General features: G+C 49.9%; 2 protein-coding genes across 10 annotated transcripts in view; one reads left to right on the top strand and one right to left on the bottom strand.

Moving 5' to 3' along the window:
* The window catches only part of BOC (BOC cell adhesion associated, oncogene regulated), a 54,537-nt gene extending 38,071 nt beyond the window's left edge, over positions 1-16,466 (top strand). For 3 of the 4 annotated variants that reach the window (XM_039718175.1, XM_039718177.1, XM_039718176.1), the window contains 16 exons: positions 1,705-1,851; positions 2,147-2,290; positions 2,710-3,003; positions 3,844-4,116; positions 4,667-4,965; positions 7,648-7,810; positions 8,401-8,511; positions 9,713-9,919; positions 10,743-10,924; positions 12,044-12,149; positions 12,334-12,456; positions 13,068-13,289; positions 13,674-13,900; positions 14,557-14,636; positions 15,258-15,451; positions 15,784-16,466. In XM_039718175.1, coding sequence (XP_039574109.1) covers positions 1,705-1,851; positions 2,147-2,290; positions 2,710-3,003; positions 3,844-4,116; positions 4,667-4,965; positions 7,648-7,810; positions 8,401-8,511; positions 9,713-9,919; positions 10,743-10,924; positions 12,044-12,149; positions 12,334-12,456; positions 13,068-13,289; positions 13,674-13,900; positions 14,557-14,636; positions 15,258-15,451; positions 15,784-15,968 — 2,957 coding nt within the window. In that variant the 3' untranslated portion in view covers positions 15,969-16,466. The remainder of the gene's footprint in view (positions 1-1,704; positions 1,852-2,146; positions 2,291-2,709; positions 3,004-3,843; positions 4,117-4,666; positions 4,966-7,647; positions 7,811-8,400; positions 8,512-9,712; positions 9,920-10,742; positions 10,925-12,043; positions 12,150-12,333; positions 12,457-13,067; positions 13,290-13,673; positions 13,901-14,556; positions 14,637-15,257; positions 15,452-15,783) is intronic. The other variant, XM_039718174.1, reaches the window with a different exon arrangement.
* Positions 16,467-17,697: 1,231 nt separating this feature from the next.
* The window catches only part of CFAP44 (cilia and flagella associated protein 44), a 41,133-nt gene continuing 40,839 nt past the window's right edge, over positions 17,698-17,991 (bottom strand). For 4 of the 6 annotated variants that reach the window (XM_039718163.1, XM_039718160.1, XM_039718159.1 and 1 more), the window contains one exon: positions 17,698-17,956. In XM_039718163.1, the coding sequence (XP_039574097.1) occupies positions 17,822-17,956 (135 nt within the window). In that variant the 3' untranslated portion in view covers positions 17,698-17,821. The remainder of the gene's footprint in view (positions 17,957-17,991) is intronic. The other 2 variants (XR_005628525.1, XR_005628524.1) reach the window with 1 other exon arrangement.

The raw sequence follows: 17,991 nt of genomic DNA on the forward strand, positions 1-17,991 counted from the left end.
ATTTTTATGACATTGCAAAACCTCCCCTTTTCAACCTCCTCCCCTTCCCTCAGATCTGGGCCTGGGACTGCTGGCTCCCCCAGCAGCCACCCGACAGCCCCTCCGCACTGCACTCGGGGAGGCTTTCTCAATGCCTTGCCAAGAGAGCTGGTTTGTATTTAAACTCCATAAAGGATCTTGCTTTAATCAGAAAGTCTGCTTGAGAAATTTCATGTCACTTTTCCATGACTGTGGGTGGGAGAAGCTTGGAGCCAGAGCTGTCTTTTGCTCTTGGAGCACTGCTGCATTTCCCAGAGAACAAGCCCCACGTTTTTCTGCTGGCTGGGGCTGTCAAAGGAGGCTGCCTGGCGCCCACCCGCCACCAGCCCTCCTGCTGCCTCCCAGCCCCCACACTGCCCAAGGTCATGGGTGCCATGTCCTGGGATGGGTTTCTAGGGGTGAGGGAGCTGTCAACAGCACATGGCCGTGCCATGGCTGCAGATGCAGCATGCTGCCTTAAAGTAGGGTTTTGCAAAGAAAGTGTGGTCTGATCCAGAATTAGTGGCATGCCATTCAGGAGATCTACTAGCCCTGGATCCTGGGAAGAGGCACCACCTGAGCCTTGATGTGACTGTGTGATCTGTCATCTGTGACAACAACCAACTGTGGGATGTGCTGTTTTCACTAGTGGTTGCCTGAGCTGGTATATAGTATTGTAAAAATGTACATGAGGGATTTTTTCCCTGGCCCAAAACCTCCTCCCTCACAGCACAGGCTCTGAGACAAACTTCAAGCTTGCAGTGCCTCAGCAAGATTTGCCATCACACCCAGAGAGAATGGAAACAAGTTTTCTCTCTGGAAAGTTTGGTGGGGCCAGGTTGGCATGCTCCCTGCCCTTCCAGACCTGTGGGATTTCGCTGCAGTCCTCTCCTCCTGCTTTATAAAAACAGGGAAAAGAAAACAAAAAGTCAGGTACCCTTCTTCTTAGTTCCTGTGCTTCCAGTCCTGCTGCCCACATCGGCCCAGCCAGGGTGGGAACTCCCATCACAGCATGGGCAGAGGGACGTGGTGGGACAGGGTTTTCACAGCTGCTTTAGGGAAGGAGCAGCTGTGCCGTGTAGAGGAGGAGCTGGTTTTCCTTGCAAGTCCCTGTTCTTTTAACTGGAGCTTGGGCACATGTGAAGCGTCATGGTTAACCAACTTCCAGCTGTGATGGGAGCAAGAGTGCCTGGAGCAGAGACGCTGATTTCTCAGGTGTGGGAGGAGCTCAGGGGGCATGACACACTTCCTCCCGCCTGGCATCTGTACACCCTTAAAGCGGGATGGGCTCCCTGAGTTGTGACTGCAAAGTCAGCTTCTCAGTAGCAGGACAGCAGCCATGTGTGAAATAGCAAGCAGCAGAAGGACCATTTTTGGCCGCCTTTCAGTGCTGCAGTAAGTTGGCTTATTTTTTACTCTCAGGCCAGGATTTTTCACACCCAGTTTCCCAGCCCTGGAGCAGGCAGTTTCTCCAGAAGCTGTGTTTTAAGTTACTCATTTTGTAGGGCAAAGGAGGCGGGGGGAAAATCAATCGTGAAAGCAAGCCAGTTTCCCTAGCTGCTGGGGTCAGAGCGGTCCTCTGCTGGAGCCACAAGGAAACAGCCCCAAGTTCATGGGGACAGGATGAGCTGCCACTAAGATATGTAGCCAGCCACTTAGATGCCTTGTCTTCTGCTCTCTTTGCAGATCTCAAAGATTTCAAGTTCGACGGCCAGCATGTGATCGAGGTGGATGAAGGGAACACAGCTGTGATTGCCTGCGACCTGCCTGAAAGTCACCCCAAGGCTCAGGTCCGCTACAGTGTGAAGCAGGAGTGGCTGGAGGCCTCCAGAGGTGAGTGCACAGGGGTCTGTCCCAACAGGTTCTGCCACAGTACTGTCAGTTTCACCGTTGCTTACCAGCAGTAGCTATCTCTACCTGCTGCCTCCTTGTCTCTTTGCCACCTGTCTGAGCACAAGTTACCTCAGGTTCCCTGGCATGGACATCCCTGATGTCCATGCTGCCTGGGACATCATGGTTTTTTGTTTCCCCCTTGTCCACCTTTTCTTCAGGACACTGCATGTCTTCCAGGAGGCTGGACAGGAGAATATCTTGTGACCATGTGCTACTTTCTCTTCTCTCTTTACAGACAATTATCTTATCATGCCATCTGGAAACCTTCAGATAGTTAATGCCAGCCAGGAGGATGAGGGGACTTATAAATGTGCTGCCTACAACCCTGTGACACAGGAGGTGAAAACTTCAGTCTCCAGTGAGAGGCTCCGTGTGAGACGTAAGCCATTCTCCCTTCACTGCACATCTCCAGCTCTGGGGGCACTGATCAGTGCTGTCTGGTGCAGCTGGTTTTCTGTGTGAACCATTATCAGTTGCTGAGAAAACTCCTTTCCAGCAGCAGAAGGCCCCAAGGTCTGCTCCTGGAGTATGTGTATGCAGTCCTGGGATTGCCATGCTTCCTTAGGATTTGTTCTTGGTAGGTGGGTGGGCAAAGGCCCTTAGTCCTTCGGCAAGGTGGCTTTGCTGTGTGCACAGAACCCTTACAGAATGTCCTTCTGGTCCTGCATTACCATTTACCTGTCCCAGCACAGGAAAACAGTGTGCCCTACCATTATCCCTACTTAATCACTGCACAGGGTGCTCTCCCACCATCCACCTTCCTTCCCACACACCTCCTTCCTCCATCTCTCCCCCCAGGCTCCACTGCAGAAGCAGCCCGGATAATTTACCCTCCTGAGGCTCAGACCATCATTGTCACCAAGGGCCAGAGCCTTATTCTGGAGTGCGTGGCCAGCGGGATCCCCCCGCCACGTGTCACCTGGGCCAAGGATGGCTTTGGCGTCTCTGCATACAACAAGACGCGCTTCTTGCTCAGCAACCTCCTGATTGACCCCACGAGCGAGGAGGACTCGGGCACCTACAGCTGCATGGCTGACAATGGCGTTGGGGAGGCCGGGGCCGCGTTCATCTTCTACAATGTGCAGGTGTTTGGTGAGTGCTGCTGGAGCCATTGTTTCAGGAAGGGCTTGGACATCTCATCTTCTAGGGGAAGATACTAGCACTGAAGCAGTCTTCCTGTCCCTGGACAAGCCACAATGTAATGCAAACCCCTGCTTGTGGTTCCAGTTTCCAGACCAGACTAATTCTTTCTTGAAGGTAGTAGTTCCTCCTTGGCTAACCCCTTGGACTGGAGATGGTGGATCCTCTTTTCCTCTGCAGAAGCTCTTCTCCTGTCATTTGTGGCACTGCTTTTGTTCTAATACTTTCTAGTGGAAGCCTGATTGCTTTTTAGACATATTTGACATTGGCATAAGGAAGACACTGGAGTGTCTTGGTTATGTTTTGTTTTTTGTTCTGTTGTAGGTAAGCAGCTCTCTGTGGAGTAGAAAACGTAAGGGATACTACACCTTAGATATTTCTACCACACATACTTCCCATTCTCACAATTTTTAGGGAGATTAAGCCCTAAAATTCGTTTCACAGATTGCATTTCATCAGGTGCCAATGTGGCACAGGTGCAATGTTGTGGCACAAGCACAATCTTTGCAGACTATTATTTCAGCTCAGAAAAATGGGACTTGTAAGATGTCTGACGTCATGTGAGAGGGCAGATGGCCTTGGGCTACCTCCCTTTGCAGTTTATGTGGATGCTGAAGGAGAGGAGCATTGAAGCAGACCCTTGTAGGCCACCACAAAGGGAGTGGGGCTTTAGGGTAGGAAAGGATCCATTATTCTGCTCTCATCCCAGCCAGAGAGGAAAGTGCAAAGCCATGACCATGCCATGCTCCCAGCCAAGTGGTGCTCAACAGTCTGTGTTCGTTCCTCACACAGAACCCCCGGAGGTCACCATGGAGCTCTCCCAGCAGATCATTCCTTGGGGCCAGAGTGCCAAGTTCACGTGTAAGGTGCGAGGAAACCCGCAGCCCTCAGTGATGTGGCTGCGCAACGCAGTGCCGCTGTCGGGCAGCCACCGGCTGCGGCTGTCGCGCCGGGCGCTGCGGCTGCTCAGCGTGGGGCCTGAGGACGAGGGCATCTACCAGTGCATGGCCGAGAACGAGGTGGGCAGCGCCCAGGCCATGGTGCAGCTGAGGACAGCCAGCCCAGGTAAGCCACTCTCCCAAAGTCGTAGCCATTCAGTTACAGCCTAACAGACAGGACACGGACAGGGGAAGCAGGGGAAGAAAGTCAGGATGTTGCCCCTGCTTCCTATTTAACTTATGCTGCAAGTGCTGCTCTGCCTGAGGTCTCCATATCTCCCTGTGGGAATGCATGATACCAGTTTTGCTTCTAAGGGCAGGGCCATGTGTGCACATTTGGGTGATCTCTATACAAGAGACACAAGACATCTGGGTGTAGTGCCTCACCCCATGGCTTAGCTCTGCCTCTGAACTTGCACTAAGCAAGAGCTTAAAAACTGAATTCACCTGGGGTAGGAGAGGTACCACCTGATTCCTTGGACCCTGTTGAACTTACACAGTGTAAGAGGGTCTCCAGAGAGACTGGGGATCCTGTGGTTTACAGCAGGGGAAGGAGGGATTGTTGCCAATACCTTTTTGAGTGGTACAGCAGGCAGCACTTCACAAGGGGCTCACAGCTCCACCGTAACCACAGACTGGGATGAGCATTTACCCTACTGTGACACCTTGTCTTCCAGGAGCTCCACTCAACCCTGGGCAAGATGCCCAGCTGGACTTGGCTCAACCTCCAACACCACCTTCCAGGGACAGTGCCTTAAAGCTGCCCTTGGATAAAGCTGGACTGCCAAAGCCTGGGACAACCCCTCTAGCAGCATCTCCACAGTGTGCAGCCAACAAGGAGCTCGTGACTCCAGCTGAAGCCCCCATCATCCTCAGTTCTCCACGGACATCCAAGACAGACAGCTACGACCTCGTGTGGAGACCCCGGCCTGACAGCAGAGCCCCCATTCTCTATTACGTGGTGAAGCATCGCAAGGTATCACTGTTTTGCCCTGCTCCCATCTTCTCTCTGCACCATTTCATGGGTGGGCTGGCGGCCTCACCACGTGTTTCATGCTTCGTGGGCAGGGGCACCCATTGCTCACTGGTGGCAGTGGTTAGTGGGACCTACTGAGCTGCATCCTCAGCCTGTTGAGGTGTGACAGGAGACTTTGCTGAGCCATCCGGGAAGAGCCCAGTGGCAGTGCCTGCCTGCCTAAGTATGCAGAAGGCATATGCACATACTTCGCCAGTAGCTGTCCAATTCCCAGTTGTGTGCTTGCACAGGCAGGAAGCCCTGAGGGCAGGTTGCACAATGACTTGCTCTGGAATGCTTTTGTCTTGGCACAAGCCACAGAGACACCTCTGCCTTGAACGGGCTGCAGGGCACAGAGCAGCAGCCTCTCTGCTGCATGTGCCTGCCCTGCTCAGCAGCACCGAAGTGCCCAGGCTCAGTGAGTGTGAGGAACCAGCAGAGAGGTGTCATAGCCTTGCTAAATCCTCTGGGAAAGTCTTTGTCCCCCGGTTTTATTCTGGAACCTGGAAGGCAGTGTACTGTGGAGTACATCGCTTGCAGGAGGCACAGTGTGAGCACATGGTGCACAGCCAAGCCCTGCTGGAGCCCAAGGGCTCCTCCCTCTGGGATGCTTCATGGCACCACGGGCACAGTGCAGGCACAGCTGTAGCCCAGAAGTTTCTTTAAATGGTGAAGCATTGTTGAGGGAAAAATTCCTCTTTTGAGGTCTAAAGTATCTCTTTCCATTTTGCTGGGGATAAGTGGAAAAAAGAGGCTTGAATTTATTTGTCTGCTGCTTTTCTTTCCTTTGAGTAGGCAGGGAGTTGCAGTAGAGAGACAGGTTTTGCCTCAAACCCCAGAGGGTTTGAGTATATTCCAAAAACATGCCAGATCGCATGTTTGGGATTCCCACCCTCTGTAAGGCACCTTTTTCACGTACATGTGAATATATGTATCTGTTTTCCTGGAATTGTGTGCTTTTGAGAAAATACACTGTAATAGAAGACTGTTACAATCCTTGATTTCTTTCTAAAAAAAATTAAGATGAGGATTTCAGCTAACCATCTCTTTAAAGAGCCCTTTAAAACAAAGGCAGAAGATGCCGGCAGAGCAACACAATAGGGCAAGCTTAAATAAAAAACAAGATGCCAAAAGCATCCCCAGACTATTGGCTCTGGTTGTCTGCCAAGAAGAGATTTATTCTCCAGTGGTGTATCATGTAACTACCAATTCTGCTTGCAATCTTAACTTGCAGCCTTGGAGTTTGTCCATATTTGATTTGTTTTTCAGCGCTTCACCTGGAAGGGGCCGTGGGGCAGTGAAGGTTACCATGGGTCACTGCAGTTTGCAGTAATATGTTTTCAGTGTAGTCCAAATTCTCAGCTGGAGACTCTTTCTTGGGATGCTTAAGGATTGTGTGGAAAGGAATTAGTCCAAATAACCCTTAAACTTGTTTAGAAAGAGTCTTTCTATCCTTAGGATCATGTTATATAATGATCTGGTTTTTGACATTTCTGACTGGAAAAGCATGTGTGTGGGGAGGGAAGGAATCAATTCAGCAACAAAAGAAAAGGTTCTTTGTGTAGAAGATGGCTGTAAAGAAAGTTAGACTTACTGACAGGAGACCTACATTTGTACTGGGCAAGGTTCTGCTTCTTCTCTAGAAAAAGTCTGTGAATGTCTCTTCTTACCCTGTTGCTACACTGCCCCAAACTCTCAGCAGCCTGCAAGCAGTCAGATGTCATGCAGCACTTATTTTTGTTCCTTACAAAATTCTCTTTCGCTTTCCTGGATATTAGCAGCCTCTAGGGCTCCCTTCCTTGGCCTCACAACTTTGCAGGCTCAGGAATAAAAATAAAATGAGGCAGGCATTAATCAGTCAGTGTCAAATGCTTGGAGAAGATGAATGATACAGCAGAGTCTTGGCATTTCCGTTCTGTTGCATTGCCTGCATTACTAATTCTCCTTCTGGCACTGGGTCACTTCAGCGTCCTGCCTATTTGCCTGCAAAAATATTATCTTTGCAGCTGGGGAGAAGGAGGAAGGTTCTACCTTCCCTCCCCCTCTGTATGGGGCATCAGGGTATCACAAAAAAACCCCCCTGTGTTTCCAAGTTTTTCTGAGGGCTATGGCTATGCACACTCTCTTCCCTGCAGAGACCTTTGCTCCACCATCATGGTTCTTCATTTCAGCCCCAAAGTGCCAGGGGTGAGGTTGGATAGAACTCAGTAAAACAAAGTTCTGTCTGGGTTCCTCATCCCACAGAAATGGTCAGTATCTAAATGAGCAGCTCAGCATCTGGGCTGCAGGAGAGATTTAGCTCCTAAAGCACCTCAGTCCTGCGGCTAATGCTGCATTTTGAGGGCCATGCCTGCTCTGGAGATTTACACACATTGAGGGGTGGTGATATCAAAGGGAACCAGAGGACAGAACAGGGCTGACTGAACCCGGGGGTCAAGAAAACACTCTGGGGCTTGGGTGAATTGCCTTGCTTACACCTGAATTGCATTGCAAAATCAGGCTGGAAACATCGCTTTCCTTTGCAGAGAAGGAAGGGAAGGTAAATGTGGTTGGTACACAACTTACTAATAAAGTTTCTGAGCTCAGTGCCCACAAGAAGCCCAGCCTGCCCCAAGCTCTGCAACACCTGCATTGGTCTCTCAGCAGGTCACCAATGCCTCAGACAGCTGGGCCGTGAGGGATGTCCCAGCCTCGCAGCACCGCCTGACCCTCACCAGGCTGGACCCTGGGAGCCTCTACGAGGTGGAGATGGCTGCTCACAACTGTGCCGGCGAGGGACAGACGGCCATGGTGACCTTCCGCACCGGTAAAGGACAGACCTTTCCCTGGGTTCCCTTTGCTCCGAGTCAGGGGAGGGGCCCTCTGAAACATCTTGTCCCAGCCCTGAGGCACAAGGCACCAGCCTTTGGACAGTGGGAGTGTTTCTGCTCTGGAAACCCATCTGTCCTCAGCTTAGAGCACCTCTCAGAATGGAAGGTGGAGGGTAGGATGGAGAAAATTCCAACCCATCCTCTGTGTGGGCTGGAATGAGTCCCTTCTTCCTTTGGTATCTCAGTTGATCACCTGCAGAACTGTAGAAAATGGGTCTAGCATAAATGTCAAGAGGTTGTTAAATCCATTCTCTGCTTGGAGACAGAAATCTAGCAACATTTAAAAAAAAAAACCAAAAAAACAATTAAAGGTTGTAGAAAATTAAATTTGAGGGGGATTATTAACAAATCTGTACCTTTAGCTTTCTTTCCTGCCAGTAGGCTGAACGAGCCCCTAGGGCTTTTAAGAGTCCAGGACATACTTACCTCCACATCCTGTCTGGGAATATTTGCTTTCCTCATCGCAGCAAAAGTTAATTCTGAGTACATCTCTCTGTTACTGATGCCACGTCTCCCTTCTGCACAGGCCGGCGCCCAAAACCAGAGATTGTTGCCAGCAAAGAGCAGCAGATCCAGAAGGATGACCCAGGCACGAGCACCCAGAGCAGTAACCAGGCCGACAACAGCCGTCTGTCCCGTAAGGCCCTCCCTGAACTGGCACTGGGCAGGGTGCAGGTGCTGGGTCTTGTGGGAGGCAGTGGCCAAGCCATGCTGGGGTTGAAGTCTCCACTGGGTAAATCAAGACTGCAGTGCTGGATGGGTGGTTTCTAGCTTCTGACAAGGAGAGGACCTTCTTGGACACCCCTACTACTGCCCTTGGCAGACTCTGAGTCCTGGAGAGCAAGCAAATCCCACTGCCTGGCCCCACCTTTAATGCGAGGATGTCTCAGCAACTCTCTTGCCTTTTTCTGAGTTCCACACAGAGGGTTCAGAAAGCTCTGTCTTGGAATCTGTGAATGTGTGAGACACAGGAACAACAAACTGCACTGCACCAGTGGGTCCTGAAGGAGTGTGAGGGAGGAATGGGGACCAAGTTCCTGCATGTCCTGGCATCTTCCTCTCTCAGCCAAGCCCTGGCTAGGGACAATTAGTTCCCATTCTGCAGGTGCAGAGTGCTCCATTTGGGTATCTTGCTGCACTGGAGAAACATCAGATCCTTACTGGTCAATCTAATTTGTTGTTTCCCACCTTGTCTCTATCATTACTATCACCTTTATAATTTCTGTGAAATTCTCTCCTTCAATCCTCATCCTGTGAGTTGCCATCCTTAGTCTCCCCCATACTCATTCATTTGTTGTCTTTGTTTTCATATCCCTAGCTCCTTTCATCTCTTTTCCTTCCATTTTTTGATTGTTTTCCTGTCAAATTGTATTTCCACAGTTCAGAACTTTTCCTTATTTCCTTCTCAGCTGATTCCTTCTCAATCTCTCCTGTTTCCATCTCCTACACTTGGTTGTCCCCAGCATCAGTGTCCCCTTACTCACTGCTTCCACATCACCCAGGCTTTTTGCTCTGTCTCCAGCCCTGCAACCACCCTTCTCATTGCTTTCCCTGCCATGATGGGTGATCACACCTCAAACCTTGTCTCATCCTAATTGAGCTAGGAGTGGAAAAGGAGCAAGGTGAAAGAAGGAGTAAAAGGTGCTTGTGGTCACAAACTGAAAAGCATGAGGATTTGTGGGTGCCAGCTCTAATGAAGAGCATTCAGGAGTTGCAGAGCATGTGGCTGGGTGCAATGCAGGTAGTCATTCACCTACATACCGCTGAGCCACAGGATCCTCCAGACGTGGTGAGAAGAATACATTTCACATCCTGATGTCCTTCTGGGTCCCTTGCAGCTCCAGAGGCACCGGACCGTCCAACCATCTCCATGGCCTCAGAGACATCTGTGTATGTGACCTGGATCCCCCGTGGGAATGGTGGGTTCCCCATCCAGTCTTTCCGCGTGGAGTATAAGAAATTGAAGAAGTTGGGAGACTGGGTCCTGGCCACCAGCGACATTCCTCCCTCTCGCCTCTCTGTGGAAATCCCAGGCCTGGAGAAAGGTAGGCAGGTGCTCTCCTCTCTGCTTCCTGGAGGTATGTAGGAAGGCTGCAGGGTCCCTGTAGGATGCTTAACCATCTGTCACATCCTGCTCAGCCCTGGCATGTGTGAACAAAACAAAGCTTCCCTGACTCCTGCCCTATGTGCATGGGGAAAAAGCTGCAGATGCTTCTCCAATTTCTCCAGCTGCAGAGAACAGCATAGGTTTGACCTCCCTCAGGGAGGCTTAGGCATGCTTTTCTGTATTACAGGATACAGTTACTTAAGGCATTTGCTTTTGCCTTTTACAAGACAGGACAGAACTTTCCTTAGACACAGACGAGACAGATGGGCACACAAATCCCGTTGCACCTCACATGAGAAAAGATTTCATCATGCAGCTGGACAGCTTAGAAAGGGAACATAACTACCCCAAACTAAAGACCAGTAAAATGAAGTTTGGGCAAAAATTATGTAGGGTTTGAGCTTTTGATCTGATGTTTATGTACTTAATTCCCATGGACTAGAGGAAGAACACATTTCCATACCTGCTTTCAAGTCAGGATATCCTTTCAGGCATTTCTTAACCCCCTGCACACCTTCCAAAACTGCTATCTGACCTTTGGACCATCCAGACAGGAATGGGGGAAGGTAAATGAAAGCAGGCTCCATCTAGGACATGGCTGAAATGTGGCCATTCAGTGTTTGTACTTCCACAGCAAAGTTGCTGTAGGCTCTCTGCCTTCTGGAGATGTAGCCCCTCTTCAGAGTCAGGGCCATGCTGACAGTAGAAATCTTGGAAAACTCCAATCCCTGCAACTGTTTCATTTCCTATTTTCCCCATAGGCACATCCTATAAATTCCGTGTGCGGGCGCTGAACATCCTGGGAGAGAGCGAGCCCAGCGCGGCGTCTCGACCATACGTGGTGTCTGGGTACAGCAACCGCGTCTACGAGCGCCCTGTGGCTGGGCCCTACATCACCTTCACGGATGCCATCAACGAGACCACCATCATGCTCAAGTGGATGGTAAGGCTTGTGGGGGTGGAGAGTGCTGCAGGGGCAAGAACCAGGTGTGCAGGTGCTCCTTGCCCAGTTTATACCTCCTCCTCCCCCAGGTTACCGTGCTGGAGCTTGTCACCAGCACAAATGGGTCTGGAATCCAATAGCTGCCTCCACCAAAGGAGAACTGGGCTTGGGACACACAGAAGGGAAGGACGTCACAAAGCCTAGGAAACCCTTTCTGTCTGAATCCACATTGTATACAGGAAGATTTCAGTGGATAACCATGGAGTCTCTACCATTTTGTTCAATAAGCACAGTTGAACAATGAATTCATGGGGTGGCTGCTGCTCCATTAGCACCTCCTCTCTCCTAGTATTTTCCAGCAGATATGTCTTTCACTCATTTGCTGGGTAACAATCGTAAACGTTGATAATAATTTACAGCAGTCCACTCCAGAGGATTTTTAGGAGTGGGTGGGATCTTTTGGATTACAAGCCCAGATCTGAGTGTTTTCAACAACTTAGAGCTTATTCAGAGGGATGCACTGCTCTCCTCTCCTAGCTGCTTCTAGCCAGAAATTGCCACTAGGCAGGATGGGCACTGCTGTTCATTTAAACTCAAACAGTAGCTGATAAAATACTGGGTGAAAGACAGCAAAAACACATGGAGCTGGGACAGTACTGCCCTGGGTGTCGGGGGGAAGAGAGCAGTCTTCAGAAACATAAAGCTCCTGCAGTGACCAGTTCATGGCAAGACTCAGTTTGTCTGGAAGCCATGAGCCTACTGAAGTCAAGATGATGATGTGCTTGCTCATGCCCAACTGAGTCACTGTTGTTCAGGAATTTTTTTCTCTTGAATCACTGGCTGTGGCTGCTGAGAGGGAGCAGAGCACTGAATGCCTGGAGTGACAAGCCCAGATTCACAGCTTGTCTGTTACCTGAGAGAAGCAAAGCTTGAGAGTAGAAAGTAGCGCTGAGTTTTTGTAGGGAATCCCTCACTGTGCAAACAAATGGCAACACAAGGAAGGTCCCTCTGCTAATTTATCTTCCTGTCCCATCCCATTTATCCTAGCTACTCCTCAACTAGTACAATACAAGCATGGACATCTCTGCTAATTTCTGCTCTCCCTCCCATTCTCTGCAGTACATTCCAGCCAGCAACAACAACACTCCCATCCATGGATTTTACATCTACTACCGCCCCACTGACAGTGACAATGACAGTGACTACAAGAAGGATGTGGTGGAAGGTAGGAGAAATAGAGAGACTGGTCCCACCACTGGTCCCTGCTGGAAGACAGCACAGCCAAAAGGAGCCCAGTGCACAAAAGGCAGCAGTCATCTGGGCTGCTTTACCACACACTGCTGCAGAGCTAGGCCAGCTGCCTGTTCCCTGAGGAAGTTAAGAGCTCCATGTGTTTGTTTCCTCCTCAGGAGATCGGTACTGGCACTCCATCAGCCACTTGCAGCCAGAGACCTCTTATGACATTAAGATGCAGTGCTTCAATGAGGGGGGTGAAAGCGAGTTCAGCAATGTGATGATCTGTGAAACTAAAGGTAAGTGGATTCCCAGGGCAGCTGCTGCCTTCCCTGCCTGCAGCTGTCAGAGCACAGCAGGGCAGGAACCATCCCACTGCCTGACATTGCATTACCCAAGTGAAGTGGTGGAGGCAGCACTGGAGAGAAGAGAGATACAGGGTTGTCCATGCTGTTGATCAGTGTGCCCGGTCTGTGCTCACCCCTTGTGCAGAGTCTGCTGCTGTCCCTCAGAGCAGCAGTTACCTTTTGTTTTCCTGTCACAGAGGTGGTGACTGGAAGCAGAAGGGCTAACTTTCCCTTGCTGTGCTGAACTCCATGTTGTGTTAGAAGCAGGCCCCATGTTGTCTTCAAAGCAGCTGCACTGTCATGACAGGAACAGCATTAACCATTAAGTCCAAGCATCCACTTTGGAGAAACTTATTTGGATTTACTTTTGCTCGCGCAGTCCACGAGCAGATCGGGCAGAGCTGCGAGCCAATCACAGAGGCCTTGTCTGTACTGCCATATGCATCAGCCTAGGATTCCTGTCATCCAGGAGTGCTTCTTTAAAGCCACTCCACAGCAGCATTAACATCCCTGGACTGCTGTGCCATCTGCCATGTCTGTAATGTTCTCTCTCCCTTCCACAGCTCGGAGGTCTCTTGGTCTGCCAGGTCGTCTTCCACCCTCCACAGTGCCCCCTCAGCAGCGTCCCCCACTCAGTGGTGGGCACAGCGGCCTGGGGACAGGAGCCATGGTGGCCCGTTCCAGTGACTTGCCGTACTTGATTGTAGGCGTTGTGCTGGGATCCATCGTCCTCCTCATTGTGGCTTTCATCCCCTTTTGCCTTTGGAGAGCTTGGTCCAAGCAGAGTAAGGGTTGTTTCTTGGGGGCTGATTTACAGGATGTGGTTTGCCTGTGGATTAAATCTGCCCCGGGGTATAGTTGCATCAAACACCCAAAACATGAGGGAGTTCTGGGAGGCAGGGAAGGGATGGACAGAGGGCAAGTCTCAGATGTCCTGTGGAAGCCCATAAAGACAAAGGCCACTGTTTGTCCCTTGTTCTGCTTGCCTTGTTGCAAAGTAACCTCTGGGACTAGGGGGAAGGGCTCCTTTTCACCATTTATCTCCAACAGTGCTTTGGGTGCCAAAATAGCTGCCTGACAGGACAGCCTAACTCTATACATGCTGAGCTTCAACAAGTGTGACTTTATCTCTCATTTTGCCTCAGACTTTCTTTTCCTTCCCTCTGCAGAGCAAACCATTGACATGAGCTTCCCAGGAGCTGGGCTGCTGGTGTCATCCTGCCAGTACACCATGGTGCCTCTGAGAGGCATCTCTGCTCCTCGTGCCAATGGACATCCCTTTGTTAATGGGCAGCCCTATGCCAGCAGGGCACATCTGAATGGCATCTGCACCCCTGCAGGAGTGGGGTATGCAAGCACCAAGCCCCGAGATTACAGCCCTGATGAAATGCCACAGGTGAGTCCACACCTGGAATCAAAAGCTGCTTTGTCATGAGCTGGAGACACACTTGCAGTGAGAGGGTTTCTCCAGGCATGGCTGGCACACTTTGCAGCATGTAGAAGTGGCAAGGCTGGCTTCCCAAAACAAATTTCCCCTTTGTAGTGAAGTCTGAGACATGGGGGGAACAACAAAGTCTCCAAAACATGGGTGAAGGCGTGGTTTCTTGGGCAAGGTGCCTCTTAAGTATGGAGGGGGCAGTGAGAAAAGGCAACTCTTATTGGAACAGTTCCTGTGTCCCCTGAGCAAAGCTCACAGGGACTGACAGTGCTGAGGACTCTGTCTCTAAAAGGGTGAGAGGCAGTGCCAGAGCTGAGACTATAAATTGCTTATCCCCCACTCATTCAGCAGTAAGTGTAAAGTGAGTTTTTCAGTGCTCAGTTTCACTGCCCTCAGTAGCAAAAGAAACAGTTTCAGCTTTTTCTGACTTCTGCTGTAAAAGCTTCCACGGTCTGCCCCAGGGCTCTGTCTCACAGATCAGCACCTGCCTCTTAATGCTGCTGTGTGCCATTGCTCTGCTAAGAATCCTTCTCTCTCCTTCTCTCTCCTTCTCTCTCCTTCTCTCTCCTTCTCTCTCCTTCTCTCTCCTTCTCTCTCCTTCTCTATCCTTCCAGTCACAGGAGGAGACCAACACCTTGCTGCAGGCAAGAGTGCTGCAGAATGGGAGTGCCCAGCAAGACTACCAGTCCTCCAGGTGAGTCCTGGCCTGTGGAGAGGGAGGGTGGAACAATCCACTAGGACCCACAAGACTACATGCTCACAAAGGCCTGCCCTCAATATACTCCTATGTGTCCCAGCTCTTGAGAAACAAATCCATGCTCTTTGGTGTAAATTCTTTTTGCACAACTCATTCCTCTTAGGATTTCAGAAAGGAATAATTTAATTGTAGAGGTGGCCAAGACCTACTCCCCTCTGTCCCCTTTTCCTCCTCCTGTTTCTAAGTGGGAGACTGAAAAGCAGGATGAGAGAAGCAAACGTGTGATTGATGCTGATAAACAGCTGCCCCAGAATCTGCCTGGTGTCCTGCTGTGAGTGCTTTGTGTCTCACTGTTCAGATATCCTTCATTACAATGCTCCCTGTGAGGCACTATTCCTTTCAGCTCCTGTGGCACTCACCAGCTCTTGGGTCATGGATACCAGGTCTCACATCTCCTCATTCCCATACCACAAGTACATCCCAATTTGTGCTCTTCCCCTTATTTAGGAATGTTCTGTGTCACAGCATTGATGAGCTAGCTGACACATGACACAAGTTATATCTTTCAAGGAGGAAAGATCTGTAAACAGCACTAAACCTCTTTGCCTGCTTCCGCAGATTGCCCAGCTCCAGAACAGAAGACAGCTCTTTCCTCTACAGTCTCCCAGATGACTCCACTCACCAGCTTCTTCAGCCACAAGATGACTGTCCTCACCTGCAAGAGCACTTTGCTGGTCTCCATCATCCAGTGATAGGAAGCAAAGTGGGAGGCCCTAGCCTGGATGCTCGACGGGATACCCTCTTCCACCAAGGTCAGTGATTTGGAAAACTCCATGCCTCCTTCATATCATCATTTTAGGCTGCTCTTGAAGGGAAATCTCACTGCAGAACCTTTCTGATGGCTTGTATTCAAGTGATGTGAATCTATCTCCCTAGGATCTAATCTATTGATCCAACCCTGTAGTGCAGATCAGACTTGTTTTGTGTGATTGTGGCATCGAATTCCCACACAGACTTTCAGAATGCAGATCTTCCGTTTTGATCAGAGTACCCCTCCTCATAAAGTGAACTGTTGACTTGAAACCTCCCACTGCATCTCTTTCCAGTGTGCATTGTAATAATTTCTTGCTCCTTTCCCCCTCAGGAAGCCCTTGCTGCTTAGGCCTAGTGCCAGTTGAAGAGGTAGAAAGACTAGACTGCTGCCAGTCCAGAGGAGATCTCCATGCTCAGAATCTGGTGATCACATCTTTGGGTCAGGACCTACCAAGACATCTGAACAGCAGTCCTCCACCACTGAGACCCTTAGAGACTCATTCTCCCACCAGCTAGGGACCAAACTGCCTTTTACAAAAGACTTATTCTAAAGAGAAAAAAAGAAAGGGTATTTATTTTTATATAACACCCCTATTTATATATTTATGCACTTGTATATAGATGTATATGTGTCTTTTATAATGCTATGGAGACAGAAGGCATCCTCAACAAGGTCACAGGAGGACCCAGGAAACAAGGCAGCAGCTCTCGGTGGCACCATCAGAGCACACGATGGAAACAGCTGGACAAGGGACACTGCAGGACATGGGTCTAAACCAAGCTGCCAGCACCCTCTTGCAGCGAGGGTTTCACAACAAATAATGCTGCCCAAAAGGTCTTTTCCTTTCCCTCACAGGGAGGTTTGTTCCAGGAACGCGCTCCTGTGAATGGACTGGAGTTATGCACTCTGCCTAATCAACTTAAACAACCTTTCACATACACGCCATCTGCAGCTGCCTATCTGTGAAGACAAATCCACGCTTTAACATCTAAAATAAAGGCTTTAGTCTTTGCTGTGCCTGGCTCTAAGGTGATTCCTCACACAGAATAAGCCTTCTCTTTTTCACTTGCAGACATACAGCAAGCAGGGCACCTGGGGAAAGGTAACATTTTCCTGCAGTTAGAGTTTTCCAAATAGTCACTAGTGATGCTGAGTCTGGGGTCTTCTTGTTCCCTGTCTCCAGCTGAGTCTCTGGGTGTGTGGTTACCCAGCTGGCACTTTATGTCCTTGCCCTTTGTTAGGCAAGGGATTGGTGCCAGACAGCCTCTTGCCTGGGGCTCCAGCCATTTCCTACTTCCCAGGGCACAAGTTGCAGCTCACAAGAGCTCCCAGCACCAGGTGTGTTCCTTAGCAGGGACCCCCTGTAAGGGTAAGCTGCACAAGCACCATTCACATGCTTGTGCTGGGACCAGCAGGAAGTTCTTGTGCCTGGCTGGGGTGTGGCTGGAGCCCTGCTGAGCGTACACCAGACAGAGACGCAAAGACCTGTGGCAAGAGGTGAGAAGTGGAGAGGAACAGCTAGACCAGCTGGAAGTTGTTTAATATATTCAGTTAAAAATTAGCACCTCAGGAGCCTTGCATGGGAAGAACACAACCCCTCCAGCCTGGGGATGAAGGAAGGTTTCACAGTCTGGCAGGTTAAGTGCTGTAAATGATCACATGCTGCCACCTCACCAAATGGGAGAGGCAAAAAAGAGCAACACCTGAAAACACACAGAGCTCGGCCCTCTGACTGATCAGGCAGGTGCAAGCCAGTGGAATTACAGGCTGACTTAGCTTTGTTTCACCCTCCTCCTGCCAGATAATGCCACTGCCTTCCCTGAGGAGAAAGGCCCCTTTGCTTTCTCCTGGCTAGTAGTGTGTCCCTGGACTCTAACTCGCTCAGGTATCAGAGCAGGGCCACTGCTGCTCAGCAGTAACAAACGCTTGCTTGAGGCAGACTTCTTTTACCATTTTTGAGAACAAATATTTGCCCCAAGGAAATTTCAAACCAGCTTTCCACTTGTTTGAAGATAGACACAGACATAATGCACACACATGGACACATACAGGGCACCTTGTCCAGTACAACCCTCTGCAATGGACTGATAACATTATTTAGCAGTTTTAGTTGCTATTTTTTATTCCAAATATGTTGTTACAGTCATATTTTGATAGAAAAAACAAATACAACCCTTTACAAATAAACCCCTGGACAGCCAAAACAATTAATTTTGCACTTCCAGGCATGACTGCTGCCACAGTTAATTTTAAGGGTGACTTGGATTGTTAGTTACTATTTCTGAACAGGGAGTTGGAGTCTCAGAGTCCTGTGGTAAAGGTTGTAGAAAGAGGCACCCATCTTTTCTGCTAAGGAAAGCGAGTTCTTTTACATCTCATCTACTCTGCCCTGGCTGATTTCCTCTTTTAGAAGGGTCACCTCACGAGTCACGTGCATAAGCCGTGACTCCAGCTGGGCTGTCTCTTTGATGTCAGCACTTCGGGTGCCCTCAAATTCTCCGCCCTGTAGAGAAAAAAAATTGAGAGGAAAAAAATGGC

The sequence above is a fragment of the Passer montanus genome, unplaced genomic scaffold (genome assembly GCF_014805655.1).
Source record: "Passer montanus isolate IOZ18808 unplaced genomic scaffold, ASM1480565v1 scaffold39, whole genome shotgun sequence".
Classification (NCBI taxonomy): Eukaryota; Metazoa; Chordata; class Aves; order Passeriformes; family Passeridae; genus Passer; species Passer montanus.